Source organism: Aquarana catesbeiana, linkage group LG10, assembly GCF_042186555.1.
Source record: "Aquarana catesbeiana isolate 2022-GZ linkage group LG10, ASM4218655v1, whole genome shotgun sequence".
NCBI classification, from domain to species: domain Eukaryota; kingdom Metazoa; phylum Chordata; class Amphibia; order Anura; family Ranidae; genus Aquarana; species Aquarana catesbeiana.
The window spans coordinates 117479721-117502401 of NC_133333.1; the positions used below are offsets into that span (position 1 = coordinate 117479721).

The following is a 22681-nucleotide window of genomic DNA, read 5'->3' on the forward strand; positions in this document are numbered from 1 at the left end:
GTCCCGTCGTACGTGCTGTACGTCTCCTCGTTCTGGACAGTCGGACTTTTGTCGGACTTTGGTTTGACCGTGTGCAGGCAAGACCGCTTGAATGGAATTCCATCGGAGTTCCGTTTGAGAAACCTTCGGAGCTTATTCCGACGGCAAAACCGGCCGCGTGTACGCGGCATAAGATTGCCCTGCATTTGGCTCCATCCACCTTCCCATCAACTCTGAACAGCTTCCCTGTCCCTGCTGAAATCCCCACATGATGCCGCCACCACCATGTTTCACGGTGGGGATGGTGTATTCAGGGTGATGTGCAGTGTTAGTTTTCTGCCACACATAGCGTTTTGCTTTTATGCCAAAAAGTTAATTTTTGTACTCATCTGATCAGAGCACCTTCTTCCACATGTTTGCTGTGTCCCCCACATGGCTTCTAGCAAACTGCAAACAGGACTTCTTATGGCTTTATTTTAACAATGGCTTTCTTCTTGCCACTCTTCGATAAAGGCCAGATTTGTGGAGTGCACGACTAATAGTTGTCCTGTGGACAGATTCTCCCACCTGAGCTGTGGATCTCTGCAGCTCCTCCAGAGTTACCATGGGCCTCTTGGCTGCTTCTCTATTTAATGCTCTCCTTACTTGGTAGGCTTGCAGTTGTGCCACACGCTTTCCATTTTTGGATGATGGCTTGACAGTGCTCCGTGAGATGTTCAAAGCTTGGGATATTTTTTTTATAACCTAACCCAGCTTTAAACTTCTCCACAACTTTATCCCTGACCTGTCTGGTGTGTTCCTTGGCCTTCATGATGCTGTTTGTCCACCAAGGTTCTCTAACAAACCTCTGAGGGCTTCACAGAACAGCTGTATTTATAGTGAGAATAAATTACACACAGGTGAACTCTATTTACTAATTAGGTGACTTCTGAAGGCAATTGGTTCCACTAGATCAGGAATATGCAATTAGCGGACCTCCAGCTGTTGCAGAACTACAACTCCTATGAGGCATAGCAAGAATCTGATAGCCACAAGCATGACACCCAGAGGCAAAGGCATGATGGGACTTGTAGTTTTGTAACAGCTGGAGGTCCGCTAATTGCTTTATCCTGCACTAGATTTTAATTAGGGTTATCAGAGTAAAGGAGGCTGAATACAAATGCACGCCACACTTTTCACATATTTATTGGTAACAAATGTTGAAAACCATTTATCATTTTCCTTCCACTTCTAAATTATGTGCCACTTTGTGTTGGTCTATCACATAAAATCCTTGACAAAATATGGAAAATGTCAAGGGTATGAATACTTTTTCAAAGCACTGTACATACTATTATGCCATTGGAGTCTTGGTGATGCTTTTCTGAAATTGGTTGGTGAGTCATATGACACCCCATATGTCATGGTCAAATATAATGGGTCTGAATCTCATTTCCTGATTTGTTGTAGGACGAAGCAGGGGTGCTCCTTTTCACCATTATTTTCTTGTTCTTGCATTAAAGCCACTTGCTGCACATATTCAATCAAACAAAGATATCAGGGGCTTGGACACGTGTTCACCACAAGACTGCCCTATTTATGGATGATATCCTATCACAATAATTTTGTAACTTCCTCCCATATTACCCTCCCTAACTTGCTATCTCTCCTCCTGCAATTTGTATCTATTTTTGGTCTCCACATCACTCAAAATCGAATGTTTTGAATGTTACCCCACCCCTATATTTTCAACAATCTCTACAGACCTAGTTTCTTTTTCAATTATTCAATATTATTCTATACCGCCACATTATACCCTCTGCTACCTTCAGCTTTTTGATCAAAGAAAACATCCCCTATTACTAAACATCGTAGGAATCTATTAACATTCTGGGACCATACTAAAATCCTATGGTTTTGGTGTAATCATACAATTAAAATGTTGTTTATTCCTAACTTACGGTACCCATTCTGAGTCTTACCTGTCTTTATACCATTGATATTAATGCTGTGCTCCCTACAGCTCCAAGTCTTTAAATTTATATGGGGTTCAGCCAGACACAGACTGTATAGAAACAGGCTTCATAAGCAGGGAGGTGGTGGGGGGGGGGAGGCTACTCAACATATCTTAGTATTACAAAACAGCCCAAATTGCCCAACTGATTCAACTACACTCTTGACAAAAGGCACCTTGCCAGACATGCTGAATGTTCAATCCATCCCCCTGCCGCCTCTTATTTGGATTTCCCCCTTCCTTATGCCCAGGGCCTCTCAAACTGATATTGACTCATGGTTGTCCATTTGGGATTCTGTTGAAAATTTTGCAGGCCTTCTCTCCTCTCACCTTTCACCTCTCCCCCTTTCTAATTGCCCCTTGTTCCCTCCTTGTTTAGAGGATCCCTTAGCCATTGTTGGTGGAGTTCACATGGCTTTGTTACGGCTACTCTAACCTACTGTAGATATAAAAGGGACTCATAATTTCCAGCAATGTAAAGAATCTTACAAAATCCCGAACATTGAATTATTCCTCTATTACCTCACTCCTAACACTTTTTCAAAGCTGCCATAGTGTGCAGGCCTTAGAAAATTCCTACAAAGAATTGTCTTGCTCTTATTACCCCCACAAAAAAAATGCTAAATGTATACTGTCATATCCAGCTGCTTGTTTTTCAGGGTGCTCAAACAGAGAATATGATGTACATATGGAGGACTTGCCATGAGGTTCAACACTTGTGTATATGGGTCTACACTAGGATTAATACAATCCTCTGGGTCAATCTCTGTAAGGGCTCTTGAGAGGTCCTCCTATACAAACCTGTGACCACTGCTGCTTACACGGTCTGTGTTCAGAGACACGCACCCACACCCGCACAGATGACAAATTGGGAGCAGTGGTTGTATACGTACAGACGCTATGTCCCAATAGACATGAATAGGACTACCTGCACTTGATCTGCATCCTGTGCCACCAAAAACATCCTTTTGTACAGGTGTAAAATAGTGAGAAGCACTGGGATGATATTACTTACAAAAAAAAAATAAAAATAACTGTCTGTATAATATATATGGTATATATATATATATATATATATATATATATATATACACACACACGCACACACACTAAATTATGCTATATTGTACTATAATTATAAAGAACATATGATAAACTGTAATGAACAGGTTCTGTTAAACTTGTAACAAATTAGATATTACTTACCAAGGTGATCCTTTAAGACATCTACCTCTAGAGTGGCTTTTTTGTGTTTATCTTCCATTAGACCTATCAGAATGAAGTCACGCTTTATAGGGTTACAACACACACCTATACTGCATATATAAATAGATAAAGTAATTATCTATATTCCCTACAATGTACAGTGGAGATAACTATTTACCTTAATATATACTGTATATACAGGTGCATCTCATAAAATTAGAATATCATCAAAAAGTTAATTTAATTTAGTAATTCAATTCAAAAAGTGAAACTCATATTTTATATAGATGCGTTACACACAGAGTGATATAATTCAAGCATTTCTTTCTTTTATTTTGATGATTATGGCTTACAGAATTTTGGGTTTTCACTAGCTGTATCTCAGAAAATTAAGGATTTTTAATACAGAAATGTTGGCTTACTGAAAAGCATGTCTATGTACAGTATAGTATGCATTCAATACTTGGTCGGGGCTCATTTTGCATGGATTACTGAATCAATGCAGCGTGGCATGGAAGAGATCAGCCCGTGGCACTGCTGAGGTATTATGGAAGCCCAGGTTTCTTTGATAGTGGCCTTCAGCTTGTCTACATTGTTGGGTCTGGTTTCTCTCATCTTCCTCTTGACAATGCCCCACAGATTCTCTATGGGGTTTAGGTAAGGCGAGTTTGCTGGCCAATCAAGCACAGTGATACCATGATCATTAAACTAGGTATTGGTGTATTCTGCAATGTGGGCAGGTGCCAAGTCTTGCTGGAATTTGAAATCAGCATCTCCATAAAGCTGGTCAGCAGAGGTAAGCATGAAATGCTCTAGAATTTCCTGGTAGAGGGCTGCGCTGACTTTGGACTTGATAAAACACAATGGACCAGCACCAGTGGATGACATGGCTCCCCAAATCATCACTGACTGTGGAAACTTTACACTGGACCTCATGCAACTTGGATTCTGTCCCTCTCCACTTATCCTCCAGACTATGGGACCTTGATTTCTAAATGAAAGGCAAAGTTTTCCACATCCCTGATGATCATGTATTCTTCAAGTCCAGAAAAATATGAGCCATGCTGCCCTTCTGTAAGCACAATTAAAAAGGGAGACTAACAACCCTCTTCAAAGCAATCATGACCTGATTAGCTGAGAGTGGTAACCCTCTCTATCTTATTGTGAATGCTGTTCTACAGGAGATCACAGAATGCAGATATCAGGACAAAATGTGAATGGAGGAGGGGCGGATGAATGACAGGGTCCACCCGCTCCAATCATATAGCACTTTATATTCTGGGAAAAAATACCATGAGTTTTGTAAATGGGCAAAAAAGGAGGAATGGGCAGGTAAGTGGCCCAGTCAATGCCCCACAGTTGCAGCTGCTGATCTTAACCCCCAGAGTGCAAGAAAAGGAGTATCTTTCACTTTAAGCCCCAAGGGCTTAAGGGGTTGACTTCAGGATATTTTGCATAAATGCTGCAAAATCATCCTGCTGACTTGTCATATGACATCAAAAGGGCACATATCATTGTTTTACATGGTGTCAAGAAGGCTCCACTCAAATTACAATTATTTTGAGTTTACTGATGAAACCCTAATAAAATATCAGTGAGTGGTAAGATGCATGTATTCCCAATTGCATACTCAGTATTACAGTACCTGATTCTTTCTGCTTTTTCATTTTCTTCTTATTCTGAAGCTTCCCCTTCAGTTTGGGAGGCATTACTATGAGAAAAGAAGATGGTCAATAAAGTCACCAGATACCTACATGTACATCTTAAAAAGCAGTGGAAGGTTTATTAATTAAAAGTATAACTAAAGGCAAAACTTTTTTTAAGTTTGGATAAAGTGGAGAGGGATTAGAACATCTGTCAGGTTTTTACTGCTGTCTGTGCTTCCATTGGGGAAATGCACCCTCTTTAAGTGTCCTATTTACCATTACCACCGATAGTGAAAGTATAAGAAAGCCCCAAATTTTGGACTGTTATTGGAACAGGAATAGAGGAGAAATCTTCCAATGGGGACACAAATTCTGGTGACCCTGGTAAAAACCCAGGACTCCCTCACTTTGGAGGGATTCCCTCTTACTTCCGATTTTGCCTATAGGGTAGGAAGTAAAGGGAAATCTCCACAATGGGACACAGATGGGAAAACAAATTGACAGGGGATATAATCCTCCTTTACTCCAAAATGAAAAAAAGTTTTGCTTTTAGCCTCATTTTAAATAATTATGGCACAACATTCTGGAATATTGTATCCAGTTTTAGAAATGTACTTCCAGGAATAAGAGTACAAAATATGAAGCTGTGCAAACAGTGAGAAAAAATAAGAGTCCATATCTCCTCAAGGCAGAAGGAGAGAAGATGTCCACTGTCCTTCCTGTTTGAGTGGATCACTGGAAAACACTACAGTATATCTAGGGCCGGACTGGCCTACCGGGATACTGGGAAATTTCCCGGTAGGCCACCCGCCCTGGGGCTGCTTTGATCTGTGGCTGCAGCGCTCCCGCCTCCTCCTCTTCTTTGTCACACACAGCGGGTGCGCTGTGTGTCACGGAGCTGGGTCTGTGTGTTGTCGGCGGAGCTGTTACAAGGTCCTGCCCCCCTAGACCAGCTGGTGTGATAGTAGATTGAATCTGTGTTCCGCCTATCACACGAGCCGGTCTAGGGGGGGCGGGGCCTTGTTACAGCATCGCCGACAACACACAGACCCAGCTCCGTGACACACAGCAGGAGATGTCCGCTGTGTATGTGATCAAGAGCAGGCTATGGTGAGTCTGCATTCATAGGCACAGTGAGGCCACATTGAGGCTGCATTGATGGCAGAGTGAGGCTGTGATTTTGGGCACAATGAGGCTGCATTGATGGCCACAGTAAGGCTGTGATTATGGGCACAGTGAGGCTGCATTGATGGGCACAATGAGGCTGCGATTATGGGCAAAGTGAGGCTGCATTGATGGGCACAGAGAGGCTGTGATTATGGGCACAGTGAGGCCACATTGATGGGCACAGTGAGGCTGCGATTATGGGCACAGTGAGGTTGCATTGATGGGCACAGTGAGGCTGCGATTATGGGCACAGTGAGGCTGCATTGATGGGCACTCGTGAGACTGCATTGATCTCTTGTACCATGTCTGCAGTCTCTGACCACCTCTTGTCTTATATCATGTCTCCAGTCTCTGAGGGAGTCTGGAGAGGAGTCAAGAGTGGGAGTGCTACTAGGATGGGGGTCACGGGAGAAGTCAGACATGTGTGGACTGTGGAGAGGAGACTATAGGAAAACCAGAGCCACCAAGCTGGAGCCGACTGACTGAGCCCTACATGGTGCAACTGAGAGGAGGACAGTCACAGCCCCGCCAGGACAGAGGGGGGGTCACTGATGTAAGGAGGGCATAAATACAATAATGTACAGGGACACTGATATAAAGTTTTCCCCCTTATATCAGTAACCCCCCCCCCCTTACCTTAGTGGATTCTTTCTGCGGAAGGTGGTCTCTGGTCACCAGAGTCGTCCACCCCCCTCCCCTCACGTTCCCAGAGTTCCTTGGATCCCCCTTGATGATTGACCATGTTACCACCTTTAACTGGAATTTTCTTTATATATATATATATATATATATATATATATATATATATATATATATATATATATATATAATATATATATATATATATATATATATATATATATATATATATATATATATATATATATATATATATATATATATATATACACAGTGGGGACGCAAAAACTGAAATCTCACATGGTCCTAAGTATTCAGACCCTTTGCTGTGACACTCATATATTTAACTCAGGTGCTGTCCATTTCTTCTGATCATCTTTGAGATGGTTCTACGCCTTCATTTGAGTCCAGCTGTGTTTGATTATACTGATTGGACTTAATTAGTCCACACACCTATCTATGTAAGACCTTACAGCTCACAGTGCATGTCAGAGCAAATGAGAATCATGAGGTCAAAGGAACTGCCTGAAGAGCTCAGAGACAGAATTGTGGCAAGGCACAGAACTGGCCAAGGTTACAAAAAAATTCTGCTGCACTTAAGGTTCCTAAGAGCACAGTGGGCTCCATAATCCTTAAATGGAAGACGTTTGGGACGACCAGAACCCTTCCTAGAGCTGGCCGTCTGGCCAAACTGAGCTATCGGGGGACAAGAGCCTTGGTGAGAGAGGTAAAGAAGAACACAAAGATCACTGTGGCTGAGCTCCAGAGATGCAGTCGGGAGATGGGAGAAAGTTGTAGAAAGTCAACCATCACTGCAGCCCTCCACCAGTCGGGGCTTTATGGCCCGACGGAAGCCTCTCCTCAGTGCAAGACACAAGAAAGCCCGCATGGAGTTTGCTAAAAAACACCTGAAGGACTCCAAGATGGTGAGAAATAAGATTCTTTGATCTGATGAGACCAAGATAGAACTTTTTGGCCTTAATTCTAAGCGGTATGTGTGGAGAAAACCAGGCACTGCTCATCACCTATCCAATACAGTCCCAACAGTGAAGCATGGTGGTGGCCGCATCATGCTGTGGGGCCACCACAAACACAGAGCTATCCTAGATGAAAACCTTCTCCAGAGTGCTCAGGACCTCAGACTGGGCCGAAGGTTTACCTTTCAACAAGACAATGACCCTAAGCACACAGCTAAAATAACGAAGGAGTGGCTTCACAACAACTCCGTGACTGTTCTTGAATGGCCCAGCCAGAGCCCTGACTTAAACCCAATTGAGCATCTCTGGAGAGACCTAAAAATGGCTGTCCACCGACGTTTACCATCCAACCTGACAGAACTGGAGAGGATCTGCAAGGAGGAATGGCAGAGGATCCCCAAATCCAGGTGTGAAAAACTTGTTGCATCTTTCCCAAAAGACTCATGGCTGTATTAGATGAAAAGGGTGCTTCTACTAAATACTGAGCAAAGGGTCTGAATACTTAGGACCATGTGATATTTCTGTTTTTCTTTTTTAATAAATCTGCAAAAATGTCAACAATTCTGTGTTTTTCTGTCAATATGGGGTGCTGTGTGTACATTAATGAGGAAAAAAATGAACTTAAATGATTTTAGCAAATGGCTGCAAAGTAAGAATGAGTGAAAAATTTAGGGGGTCTGAATACTTTCCGTCCCCACTGTATATCCCTAGCCCTATGTGCTTTTATATCTGTCTATCTATATATAATACACTCTTCAAGTGTGCTTTAAAATACATAGTTTTCCCTTTCATGAACAATAACATAATGACGTTATGATTTTGGGCTGGTATAATACTGCTATGGGGCTGGTATGACATTTTTTTCCAGGGCTGGTTTATATTCCCAGTCCAGCCCTGAGTATATCAGAGAGACTTGGAATGCTCCATACTGAATTAAAATGACAAAAGTCTAGAAACAGAACATCTCTGCTTTGTTCTATGCTACTCTTATTCTATGCTAGTAATAAAACTGTGGAAAAAGTGATGTCATGTCTGAAAGGGAGGACTAGGGAGGTTAAAGTGCTTCTATTTTGAATACAATAAAAATCCTTAAAGCAGAACTCCAGCCAAAATGACAACATAAAAATGAATAGCCCATTAGAAGATAACATAAAACTGGCTTTTGTTGCAATATTCGCCTTCAATCCAGAGATTTCCTCTGCAGTACTTTTTCTGCTATTAGATATCCTCAGTTTTATGGCCAGTATCCTCTTCTTCTGAGCCTGGGTGACCCTTAACTCCCTCCAGCCTGTGACTGGACAGTGACAGAAAAAGCAGCACAGTGATTAGCTCATCTCTCTGTTTCTCTGCTCTCTACTCCTATCAGCATGCTACTTGTCAGCATATGAACTGTTTAGCTCCTTGCAGCACTTATCAGATCAAAGTCAATAATTCACACTGCTTGTATTTATTAATGTATTAATGATTACAAAGCTGTATTTATTTGTTTCTTTTGCATCTGTTTAGAGTTCAGCTTTAAAGTAATAAATCACTTTTACCACCCATTTTTTTCCAAATATTGTTTATTAAAGATTTCCATTTTACAAGTGTCAAACAAAAATTGCACTCAGTGTAGATTCTATTGCAAACATTCTTAAAAAAAAACTACTTCTTTTCAAAATTGGGAATGTTAAAAACCTAATAGGTTGGGCAAAAAAACTTAGACCAGAAACATTGTGGGAATGTAAAGAACCAGTTGTAGGGTGAAAGGGTGAGAGCTATTGAGGGGTGTCAGCCAAGGTCACTAGAAACTCTTCTGTGTATACAGTAATATACAGTAATAGACCCTTTTCTATGGAACTCTATATACTCACATGTACCCTGCTGACTTCAGGCCTGTGTCTCAATGAACATTTTCCAGGCTGCATTAAGGTGAGAAAACACAAGGGTTTACAACCCCTTTAACTAAGAGCTCCTATCTGCATTTATATACTGGCTTTTGCCCAAGCCTGCAGCAGAGAAAGCAGCTATATCTATTTTTCACTTTTTTTCACTTATCCTTAGCCTTCCATTTCTCTATCCTGTCATCCATTCTCTCTCGCTTTCCTTTTTTTACGTTCCTCTCTCTCTTTTTCGCTTTCTTCCTCCCCCACCACCTTCCCCCTCTTGTGATATTGTACCTTAATTTCTGGTTACTATAGAGGGTGGCGCGCACGTCGCACCGGCTTTTCTGAGTTCCTCTGCGTTTTTTTGCCCACTCTGTGCATGCGCGGACGTCATAGGTCCTAGTGCTGCTGGCAACGCATGCGCGGTCTAGCCTGAGGTTGTGGTGGCCATCTTAAATAGGGGCAAATTTTAAATTTTTTGCCCTTGTTTGTCAAAATCATTTCTTAGAGGGTTGTATCTTCCACAAGATGTCCTTCCCCTCACCATTGTTTATTACTGGGGGCTTTCAGCATGGCAGCATGTTGTCATCTACGGAGGTTGCCTATGCGGGAGCCCCTGGAGGGGACCCTGTTTTTTGCTTATGGTAAATGTAATTTCTTTCTTTTTCTTTACTTATGAATACCATTTCTTTGCTCCTACTCAAAGATGGGCAGGGTGATACACAGCGGAATGAGCAACAGCAGTTCTATTGCAGCAATTAGCTCAGTCTCCTCAAGAGAAGTTAACTCTTCCTGGCCCATCCTTGAGAGAATCATCTCACCACGCAGCAAGCATCCCTCCTAGACATCTGGATGATGAGGAGGCCATCTGAGGATACCTCAGAAGAGCTCGGCCCTCGGACTTCAACTTTTTCCTAGTTCAGCCCTATGTCCAGCCTGTAAAGCCAGCTTCTTTATGAGAACTGGGTCTCAGTTCTTATCACTAACCAGACCATATCGTTCTTTTATCAAAAGATCCAGCCCAGCTAGTGGAACACAGGTGGATGCTGTGGCCTACACTATCAAGATATGGTTGGATGGTAAATCATCAAACAAGTCATCATTTCTCCAGTTTAGGTGCCTTATTCAAACCGCAGAAAGGACAGTGTCCCTGCCATCTGACATAACAGCCTCAAGCTAACTCAACTCAATAGGGGTTTTTGTCTTTTTGTATCCAGAGGGTCCCATGGACACATGGATACCTCAGGCACCTTTTAGCTAGAATTCCTGAAGCAATCGAGCAAACCATCTATCCCAGTCCATATATCAAACAAGTTTGATGCACAGGGATCTGCACTAGTGGACAAAGAGAGAGATGCCTATAAAGCCACATCCATTAAGGCATGTCTGTTCTGGACCACAGTTACCACAGACACCAATGCAATAGGCTAGGAGGCACATTGCAACCAGATGTTGGTTCAAGAGAGATGGGCATTCAATGTGGCAGACATCATCGCAAAATCCTGGAAATTCAGGCAGCTTATCTCGCATCGACAGCATTTTCTCTCTCAGATCAAGGACAAATCAGTTCTGATTCGGGTAGACAATAGAGCTGCAATATCATACATACATCACCAAGGCGGAACCAACAACGGTTCCTTACTAAGGGAAGTGGAACCCATCTTCATTTGGGCAGAGGGGAATCTGAAGGACATAAGAGTAGTCTATCTTCCTGCCCACTTAAACACAGACGCCGATCACCTATCCCAAGGATTCCTGGATCCCAACAAATGATCCCTACAACCCAACTGCATCCTTTTACTACAGCAAGCAATACCAAGCTGCTGAGGTTTATTTCACATCTACCTCACCCTTGGGTAGAAGCAATAGATGCACTGTCAAGACTTGCAATATCAACAATAAACAGTGATAACAGTCCTGCCATATTTGCAGGGAGAGCCATGATTCCCTAGGGCAATGTTTCTTAGTGCCCAGCCTCCGGTAAATATTCCTCTGATACCCTTTCTTCTGGCTCGAGGCATCACACCCAACAGAATCCTCACAGATTGAACCTTAACATTAGAATGTTAAAACAGAGGCTTTAATCATTAGGATGTTCCTCCAGAGTTGTTTCGACTCTGCTCAAAGCACAGGAGCCTTCAATGAACAATGCGTGTGACTAGGTTTGGAGTAAGTTTAGATCTTTCGCGAACAGCAAAACTTCACCCCTGATGTACCCTCTTCCTCCCAACTCCTTGATCTTGATTTAGGAGTAAGCCTGCAGTATCCATCATGCCTAGTCATGTCTGTGAATATCAGAGCTTTACAATACCTCATGGGACATGTGGTTCCATGGCAGCTGGGGAGCGATAGTTTGCAAATCCCTGCTCTAGTACAATAGTTTCATGGATAATCAAGCTGGTTAAGAAGGTTTAAAGGGACAGGGGACTGGAACCCCCTCTTCAGTTGGGCTGTATGCCATCCGGTTGTTTTCTCCTTTTTGGATGGCCAGAGCATACGTATTCATCAAAACAATCTAAAGGGTAGCATCATGGTCATCCCAACATGCGTTTACCAGATGATACAGAGTGGACCCAGCAGCTTTCTTATCTGTAAAAACTGGCAGACAGGCTATCAAGTAAATCTTTTAATATGCATCATCCCACCCATTTCAGCTAGTTATTTGTCACAGGTATGCTGCCATGGAGGCACCGGGAAAACAGAAAATTGTTTCATACTTACCATAAATTTATTTTCCTGCTGCCTATCCATGGCAGCATACAATCCCACCCTCGGTATGCTATATTACGTAGAATGCTGGGAGTACACTAATCCTTTTATAATATTTACTGGTCCTGAGGGAGGAGCCAAGGCGGAGCCTGTCACAGGTATGCTGCCATGGATAGGGACCAGGAAAAGAAAAGAAAAAGCTTCACAAAGGGGCCCGGGCAACATCAAAGTTAATTTCTCCATGATACCAAAAAAATAGGACTTCTCAAACACATTTTTTTTTTGTGTGGGGAGTGTAATTACATTTTCCTGGGCCCCATCAGGTCAACAGAGGGCAGCAGAGAAGGCTTGGCTCACAGTCTCCGCTCTAATTCATCCCAATGGTGTTCTATTGGGTTGAGGTCAGGACTCTGTGCAGGCCAGTCAAGTTCCTTCACCCCAAACTCGCTCCTCCAGGATTGGAGCACGGGACGCTGCCACAGACAAACAACAGGAGACGAGCTCGGCGCTCGTAGTTACTACACACTGCAGCATTGTTTTAAATGTAAGTTGATTGGACTTGTTTTATTAAATAAATATACCTTTTATATGGGATCACGCTATGTGCGTCTCTTTCCCCCTCACACTGTACATCACTACTCTACCTGACGAACACTGAGGAGAGAGGCACGGGGACATATTCCAGTTTCCAGGCACGGGGACAGATTCCAGATTGGTGATACTCCTGGAGGCATACGAGCTCGGCGCTCGTGGATTGATGCCCACACTCACTTAATGCAAGTGAGTGCAACCTCCCCCGTGTGTGTCTTGCCCCCCCCCTAAACTGTGGTCATCGCAGAGTTATTTTACATGCTGTATACTTTTTATTTTTTATATTTCGCTTGGCATGTTCATCATTGTCACTACCTTATACATGGAACGTCTACACCTGCGGGTCATTTGCAACACAGGCTGTACACCTTACAGCTGTAAGGTAAGCGGCTTGCAAACACGAGGTGTCCTCACTGAAGATCCCCCTTCCCTTCACGATTGGAATTGTTTTGTGTTTCTCATCACAAGTTTTTGTTTTTGGACTGGATGATAGAACTATTATTCATGTTTGTCCTAGGGATTTGTCACTTGTAGTCCACCAGGATTTGGCACGTTTTTGCTAATGGGGCACTAGCCCACATGTATTTTTCTTGCATTATATATTTTTTTGTATTGTGTCATTATTTATCCTATTTGTGTTAGTATATGCATTTTTGCTTTGCTATATTCAAGCAGTCACTGTTTCACAATTACCTTTATATATTAGGCTTTGTCTGCCCGCAACATTATAGTCATGTTGATCAGCTACGTTGCACTGCACTGCATCCTCACCATGTTCTTTTAGCATGTAGGATCCATTCATGCATTGGCCCGTTTCTTTTTAAGTTCACTTTGACACTTTAGTCATCTTTGTAGCTTCAACCCCCCCCCCCCTTCATCACAGCGCAACTACCATCTTCCCCTACTTATGTCTTTATAGACCTTGCTTCGTTTACTGTTCCAAATCATTTGGTGGAGGGGGGATTATGGTGTGGGATTGTTTTTCAGGAGTTGGGCTTAGCCCCTTAGTTCCAGTGAAAGGAACTTTTAAGGCATCAGCATACCAAGACATTTTGGACAATTTTATGCTCCCAACTTTATGGGAACATTTTGGGGATGGCCCCTTCCTGTTCCAACATGACTGTGCACAAAGCAAGGTCCATAAAGACATGGATGATCGAGTTTGGGGTGGAGGAACTTGACTGGTCTGCACCTCAACCCGATAGAACATCTTTGAGATGAATTAGAGTGGAGACTGAGAGCCAGGCCTTCTCATCCAACATCAGTGCCTGACCTCACAAATGCACTTCTGAAAGAATGGTCAAACATTCCCATAGACACACTCCTAAACCTTGTGGACAGCCTTCCTAGAAGAGTTGAAGCTGTTATAGCTGCAAAGGGTGGGCCAACTCATAATTGAACCCTACGGACTAAGGCTGTGATGCCAATAAAGTTCTTGTGCGTGTAAAGGCAGGCGTCCCAATACTTTTCACAATATAGTGTGTGTGTATATACACATGTATAGGCGGAGTGCATAAGTGCTTCACGCCCTGCTGATTTGCCACTACAAGATAAATATATAATTGATCAGAAGGAATACTAAGACATATGGAGAGGCCTGCCAAAGTGACAACAAGTGCACACATGCTTCAAAAATGACTACAGATGGCTTATTATTCACAAATAATGATGAGCTCCGGCGTGTTCACACAGCCCACGTGCAAAGCCCGCCAGGAAGTCTGCACGGCGCTGCGCTAATTACAGGCAGAGAGACATTTACGCGATGTGCGGCTGCAGAGATCGGGAAATGTCTCACTGCCTGTGATTAGCGCAGCGCAGTGCCGACTTCCTGGCGGGCTCTGAACGTGGGCTGTGCGAACACGCCGGAGCTCATTCTTATTCACAAAGCTGGAATTGCTGCAGTATTTAACACACACAAATTGATTATCTCATTCTTGCATTTAATATTGTTGTTGTCATTTTATCAACCAATGATTCACCATCCATTCCTTAAGGGAACCCACTGTGATTAAAATATAAAATCTTTAAAGTTAGGTAAGCAGCAGGAATAGCTATCAGCATGCTTTATAATAGGATTATATAGGCTTTGTAGAGTAAGTCAATAACAATAACTCACCAGGGGTATAGTTGTTGCTTAGGAAGGAGTGAGAGGAGAATGACAGGCAGCACAACCAGCTCAGGATTTCATTATATGAGTCCACACCTCTCACAGACTGGCCAATGCAGGTACAGAAGAAGGATTGGAGAGTCATTGTTAGGACTCTGCTATGGAAACCAAGGAAGCCTAACAACCTTATGGTGATGGAGTAAAAACAGGCCACGGGAAAAGAAAAAAAAAAACATTGCGGCCCAACATAAAGGAAGAGTGAAGTTATTTAGTTTATTAACCATTTCAGCCCCGGAAGATTTGGCTGCTTAATGACCAGGCCATTTTTTTGCGATTTGGCACTGCGTCGCTTGAACTGGCAATTGCACGGTCGTGCGATGCTGCACCCAAACAAAATTGACGTCATTTCTTTCCCACAAATAGAGCTTTCTTTTGGTGGTATTTGATCACCTTTGCGGTTTTTATTTTTTGCGCCATAAACAAAAAAAAGACAATATTTTGTACTTTTTGCTATAATAAATATCCCCAGTTTTTTTATTAGAAAAGCAAATTTTTTCTCAGTTTAGGCTGATATGTATTCTTCTACATATTTCTGGTAAAATATCGCAATAAGCGTATATTGATTGGTTTGCGTAAAAGTTATAGCGTCTACAAAATAGGTGATTGATTTATAGCATTTTTATTATTATTATTTTTTTTACTAGTAATGGCGGCTATCTGCGATTTTTATCGGGACTGCGACATTATGGCGGACACATCGGACACTTTTGACATATTTTTGGGACCATTGGCATTTATACAGCGATCAGTGCTTTAAAAAATGCACCGATTACTGTAAAAATGTCACTGGCAGGGAAGGGCTTAACTGTGTTCCCTCAGTGTGTTTCTAACTGTGGGCGGATGGGACTGACTAGAGGGGATGACAGATCGTGGTTCCTAGCTATTAGGAACTCACGATCTGTAATTCCTCACAGAACAGAACAGTGTAGCGCACGCGCCTGCTATCTCGTTCCCGCGAGCCGACATACAATGACGGCAATTCACGGGATCGTGCCAACCTGCCACAGTATAATGACGGCGGCTAGTCGGCAAGCGGTTAAATCATTTGTATTAACAACATTCAGAAATGTATTGCCAGCAGTCTTTTGTTGCGTACACACGAACGGACTTTTCAGCATCAAAAGTCCGACCGTCTTTCTGATGGACTTTCGAGGGTCTTCCGATGGACTTTTGAATGAACGGACTTGCCTACACATGATCACACCAAAGTCCGACCGCCTAGTACGCGGTGATGTACACCAGGTCCGACGAGACTATAAAACGGAAGTGTAATAGCTTGTGCGCCACCCGTTGGGCCCCTTCTGCTCACTTCGTGTTTATCTTGTGTTAGTAGAAGTTTGGTGAGAGAAGATTTGCGCTTTTTCAGACTCGTGTTTTTCAGATCGTTTAACTGTTGTTCAGTCTGTGCTTGTGAGGTTTGTATCTGCTTTTCAGTGTGTGTAGTCAGTTCGCATTGATTTATAAGTGTGTTCTTGTCCGCTCCTTGCTGATTTTCAGCTCGCTCTTCACAGACATTGCTGTTCTTCAGTGCGCTCTGTTAAGTGCGTTCTGACCAGCCGACCATTTGGAAGCCATGTTGCACGTACGTACTCGTCGTAGAGCTTGTGCATTGTATGTGCTTGGTGCTGTAGTTCATTCTTCAGCCCAAGCCCAGTCCATGAACAGGGCGAGGAGGAGTTCATGGACAAAGAAATGGTTGCTCCAGCGTGACCAATTCTGTCACATGCCTTTGCTCCGTGAGATCCGTGAGAATAATCCTGAGGATTTCAGGAACTTTCTCAGGATGACGGACCCCGTGTTTCACCGTCTGTTGGCTTTGCTGACCCCTTATATCAGCAGGCAGGATTCCTGCATGAGGCAAGCCATCACTCCAGAGCAGAGGCTGGTCGCCACGTTGCGGTACTTGGCGACAGGGAGAAGCCTGCAGGACCTCAAGTTCTCGACAGGCATCTCCCCCCAGGCTCTGGGGATCATTATCCCAGAGACCTGTTCTGCCATCATCCACGTCCTGCAGAAGGACTATATTAAGGTAAGATTTTTATCCTTTAACATCATATTTTATTGTATTTAATGTTTGCTAATGTAATGTATTTCTTTACTCAGACACTAATTACCATGATTACAATATGCTTAGAATGTCCCCTTTGTCCTCATGCATGCTGTAATTTTTTAATGCTCTTTTTTGTCCTGCATGCATATTTGCCTTCACTAACCTCCCCAGCATGCTATGCTGGGCCCATATCCACCTAATCTAGTCACTTAACAATGTATTTTGTCAGCGCCATTGTAGTGCTTTAACCTAAAATTTATCCAAATGGTCTGTATGTCCTTAAATTGCTTTAAAATCCCCCCCCCACCTAAAATGTATCCAAATGGTCTGTGTGTCCTTAAATTGCTTTAAAATCCCCCCCCCCCCTTAAAATGTATCCAAATGGTCTGTGTGTCCTTAAATTGCTTTATAATCCCCCCCCCAAAAAAAAAATTTATCAATGGGCCATCAGTGGGGGTGAGGAATCTGATAAGCGGGCCTTATATTTTAGTCTTGAAATAATACTTAAAATTAATGTTATACTGATGCTGGGCAAGAATGTTTTTTGTGTAATGTACTTGCACTCTATCGAAAAGCCAGTGGCGTGCAAAACACACCTCAAAAACTTCCACCCGGTGCCAAAAAAAGTGCCCACACATAGAGAGTGAAACACAAAAAAGTGCAACGGGTGTACAGAGTCCTCCACTAGGGAAGGACCTTACCCTGATCCCCCGGGGCGTTAGGCTCCAGACAGGGACTGAGGTACTCAGACAAAGGGTCCATCTGGCCGAAACCAGGCGGACCCCCACAACTGGAAGGACTGCCGAAGCAGACCAACCCAAGTACAGTGGGGCTCTCCCGAAGAGAGACCCCTCAAAGGAGAGGGCGAACCAAGCCAAAAGGCCTATGTCCACCCCCTCCCAAGACTTTCAGAGTAGGCCCGAGGACCCACACCCTACTCGCCACACAGTGACAAAACGTGTATACAAAGACAACCAAAAAAAAAAAGACAAAAAGGTGACAAACAGGGGTAAAGAAAAGAGTGGGGAAGATAGTGAGATGGGAGAGTGAAAGTGGCCATTGTGCTATACAATGGCCGGCCCTCCGGCCAGGCATAAAAATTTCCCCTGGTCCTGGCCAAAAGGCCCAGCCCAAGAGGCAGGTGCGAAAAACGTGTGTTGTGGTGAAGTGACCATGGTGCCATAAAATCAAGTGCTTTCACACCGTGACTATACGGCACCCCTGAACTGCCACTTCAGGGGCACATTCACCACTGGCTTTTCGAAAAAGCCCTGACCACCCAGCCCAGACCACAGCAGACCCCACCACAGACAGGAAGGATATGGAGATCAGGAAGCCGGAAAGAGCCCTTTACCATCAGGCTCTGCCGTCGCTCCCATCACTCCTCCTAATTACATTCGGGAAGTACTTGCCACTCCCTCCCCCCCTTGCAAGGCAGGAGTAAGCGTTCTCTCCCAAATAACTGTCTGGAGCTAGATCCGCCCCAATCCAAGCCAGAAGACCAGGGTCCCGACCCTCTGGTTCAGACCCCGTGGTTCTCCATCCCCATCAGAAGGCTTCCTTTTCGGCTACAAACCGCTCCAGGTCACCTTCACTCCGGCAGGTTTTGCATAGCAACCGCAATTCCATCTCTATTTCGCCATAGATCAGGGACGGAAGCAAGCGCCACCTCCTGGAAACTGATAAGAATAGATACTACACTTGATCTTCGCCAAAAGGCCGAGAAGCAATTAGCAATAATCACGCCTCAGTTGAACCTCATTGGCTATGATACTGCCACTGCGCACTGTACTTGCAATGTTATGTGCAAAAGTACTTATATTTTTTTTCTTGTTTGACTCCCCAATGCCACAGGAATGGCAGACTGTGGCGTCCCATTTTGCCACCCGTTGGGACTTTCCCAACTGTGGAGGGGCTATAGATGGGAAACACGTCCACATCATGCCACCACCCCATTTGGGGTCATACTATTTTAATTATAAAGGGATTAATAGTATTGTGTTAATGGCAGTGGTGTCGGCACAATATGAATTTCTGTATGTGGACATGGGGACCAATGGCCGGATGTCGGATGGAGGAGTCTTCGCCCAGACGGCGTTCTACCTGCGTCTCCAGAGTGGTGGCCTGGGATTGCCACCTGATGCAGATAACGTGGAAGGACTCCCCTTTGTCTTCATTGCAGATGAAGCCTTCGGTCTGAGCGAGCACCTGATGAGGCCATTCCCCCAAAGGACCCTCACCCCGGAGAGGAGGATTTTGAACTACCCGCTGGCCAGAGGGAGAAGAGTTGTGGAGAATGCCTTCGGGATAATGGCCAGCCGGTTCTGCCTGTTTCAGAAAGCCATCCACATAGCGGACTACAAACTTAATCACATTGTCCTAGCGTGCTGAATCCTGCACAATTATTTACACAAACATTCAAGCAATTATCTTTCATCTGTTGGACCTGAGGCCGGACTTACAGAGAATCCTCTGACGGGCCTGGATACTGGCCGTACTGGCTTGGCCCCCCAAAGCGCCCGTCAAGTTCTGGATAAATATGTTGATTTTTTTACGGGTAGGGGGGCCATTGCAATGCCAGACAATCTTTAATTTTTCATAATAAAAAATAATGATCAGATAAAATCTAGAAATTTATTTATTGCTTGCCTTTCTTTTTGCCTGTCTCCTAGGCTCTCCTAGTGCACTTGTAGTGCCAAGTGTATTTTCCTTTAGTAAATAAGCCCCATTGTCACTATAAACACCAAATAACTTACAAAACTGGTATTGAGCATTGAAAGAAGAAGCCACACATTTTGTTGATTAAAAGATCATTTTTAATCTGTGCACATCCACATGTGCGTTTAGGAATTTTTTTATTTTTAAAATATATATATTTTTTAAAACAATATTTTTTTTTTGGTTTTTAAAAATATATATTCTGTTTTTTATTATAAACAGGCCTCATTTTATTTATTTTTTTTTCTTTTTTATTATAAACAGGCCTTTTTTTTTCTTTTTTATTATAAACAGGCCTTTTTTTTGTTTTTTGTTTTTTATTATAGACAGGCCTCATTTTTTTTTTGGATTTAACAAACAGGCCTAAAATTTTAAAAAGTCAAAAAGCCCAGAATGGGGTCAGCAAAAAAAGGAAATGAAGAACATGATCAATGTTTTTTTTGGGAAAAAGGGATTAGATTCTCCCCAAAACATCGATCATGTTCTTCATTTCCTGATGCATATTGTCCAGTCGATTATGCATGATGTCAATGGTATTGCGCATGGCATCAATATCCCCATTCCAGGCCATGATCTGCCCAATCAATCTTTGGGCACTGTCTGTGGTAAATGGTTCCCCTTCTTCCACAACCAGCACATCATCTAAAATTGAGGAAAAAAATGTCTTTAGAAATATGCAGGCATACATAGATTACCAGAGGCTGTGGTGTCAGACACTCACCTGGTGGGGTGCACATGTCACCCACTTCCTCCACCTCTCCTTCGTCAACATCCTCAGGGGGGGCGCTAGTGCTTGAAACTGGTTTCACCACTTCAACTTACACAACCAGAACATCACCTAAAATTGATGAAAAAAGATGTCTTTAGAAATATGCAGGCATACATAGATTACCAGAAGCTGGGGTGTCAGACACCCACCTGGTGGGGTGCCCATGTGACCCACTTCCTCCACCGCTCCTTACATTCCACTGAATGAAATTTGCTATTCATTCTAGTTTCAAAGACATCTAGACAACAATGTCCTAAACTTCTTTTAATAAGACAAATTTCCAAGACCGTAATTTAAACCCTGTATCAACTAAATACATTGCATATGCTTGCTAACGTTGTTCCTATGAATGATGTTTCCAACAAACAAATAACGATTAAGACTGTACAGTAAAGAAAAGCACATGGAGCAGTATGCAAGTTATAATCAGAATAGAAAATACACGACAAGTACTTACTTTTTTTAAGAACTTTCTTAATTTGTCTGTACTGCTCCCTCAATTTAAGGTTGGACCATCGTTTCCTCATCTGGTCTTTAGAGCGTCGTACCCCATAATTCTGATGCAGGGTCTTCACCACTTTGGACATTATTTTTGCCTTTCGTAAATTAGGCTGGGCATACGGTCCATGCTTCCCATCGTAACCTTTTCTCTGCACATGAGCTGCCATCTCCACCATCTCTTCAAAGGCCATATTGGAGGCCTTAAATCTCCTCTTCCCAGATCGTGACATTTCAGGCTCCGGGCTTTCCTCGTCACTGGAGTAATTAGTGCACACCTGCTGTGTCTCCGCCATTGTTACTCCTACTGCGCACCGTAGAGAGAAGGGACGGAGAATATTCGTCAAAAAGAACGTCAGGGGTGGCCGACGCAGGCGCAGTTTCACACATGCACAGTGTATATAAGGCTAACCCGCATGTGCCGTACGTACATTCTGTGCTCAGAGCAAAGTGAAGTTTGCGGAGTGAAGTTACGAGCTTCCAAAAAGAAGGTAAATTTTCTTTACTTTGTAGGGGCCTATACTGCTTTTAAAGAGTGCTACTTAAGTTTGGGATAAGATTATGTGAGTTTAGGCTGACATTAGTGTTTTTGTCTTGTGTCTTTGTCTTACAGCAAAACTGAATAACAGGTTTAGGGACCCTGAATTTCTGATACCATTTATTGAGAAGTACAGGGAGATGAGGTCAAACACCCTCAATATTACATTAAACCAGTAAGGAAGTCAACGCTGGAGAGACTTCTGGCATTAGTGCAGACTTTCATCCCAGAAGCAACCGTGGAGATTTTGGAAAAGAAAATTGGGATCTTGCGAAATATGTATAGGAGGGAGCATAACAAGATCCAGACTTCCCTGAGATCGTGAGCATCAGCAGATGATGTGTATGTACCCAGGCTGTGGACTTCGAGAAACTACGTTTTCTTGATGACCAGACTGAAGCCAGGGAATCACTTTCGACCCTTCCCTCCACCCCTCCCTCCACCCTTCCCTCCACCCTTCCATGCACCCTACCCTCCACCCTTCCCTCCACCCCAGCGGAGGCTGATGAGGACCAACCTGGGACTTCCATCCTGGAAGAACCGGATTCGACCATCTGGAGCCAGGTATATTATTTTTAGACATATTTAGTGTCCTAATATTAATGATGTTAACTAGATGTTCTAATTGATTACCTATTAAGGATTGTATCCAAAAAATTATGTCTACATATCAATTGACAGTAGTGGCCAAAAATGGTTGTCACCAGCTTGAAAAAATGCTGGTGTCAGAATGATACTCTTTTATATGTATTAACATTGAATTTGCAAGTCATGAGCTGAAAATTGTGTGATTGATGAACCAAAAACTAAAACTATGTCCCTTTTTTATACACAGGATGAGCTCAGCCAGAAGGAAGGTGTAGAAAGTGGCAGGCAGGAGGACGCTGGGCCCAGTGACAGCCAGGAGAAGGCAGGGGTTAGTGTCAGCCAGGAGGTGGCTGGGCCCAGTAGGAGCCTCACATGATTGCAGGTGCCGCCCCTCCGCCTTCATACAAAAAGGCCCAGAAAGGGGACGGTGACAGAGATGGCATCACTGCGCCTCATGAGAGAAGCTACAAATTTCCTCAAGAGCCCCCCGAAGCTGAAGAGGCCTATAGCTCCTATATAGCCAGCCGGTTGCTCAAAATGGAGAAGGGCCAACGCCTCCTGTGTGAAAAAATGTGAAAAAC

The 22681-nt window shown here is 43.4% G+C and overlaps 1 protein-coding gene and 1 pseudogene across 2 annotated transcripts in view; both read right to left on the minus strand.

Annotated features, from left to right (window-relative positions):
• Positions 1 to 22681, minus strand: part of DRC12 (dynein regulatory complex subunit 12 homolog) — a 52483-nt gene that overhangs the window by 16442 nt on the left and 13360 nt on the right. The window contains exons 1-3 of one of the 2 annotated variants that reach the window (XM_073602538.1): positions 14889 to 15042; positions 4824 to 4889; positions 3179 to 3241 (exon numbers count right to left, since the gene is read on the minus strand). In XM_073602538.1, coding sequence (XP_073458639.1) covers positions 3179 to 3241; positions 4824 to 4889; positions 14889 to 15024 — 265 coding nt within the window. In that variant the 5' untranslated portion in view covers positions 15025 to 15042. Of the gene's footprint in view, positions 1 to 3178; positions 3242 to 4823; positions 4890 to 14888; positions 15043 to 22681 lie in introns of those variants that run through there. The other variant, XM_073602539.1, reaches the window with a different exon arrangement.
• On the minus strand, positions 18716 to 18780 carry LOC141111543 (U4 spliceosomal RNA; annotated as a pseudogene).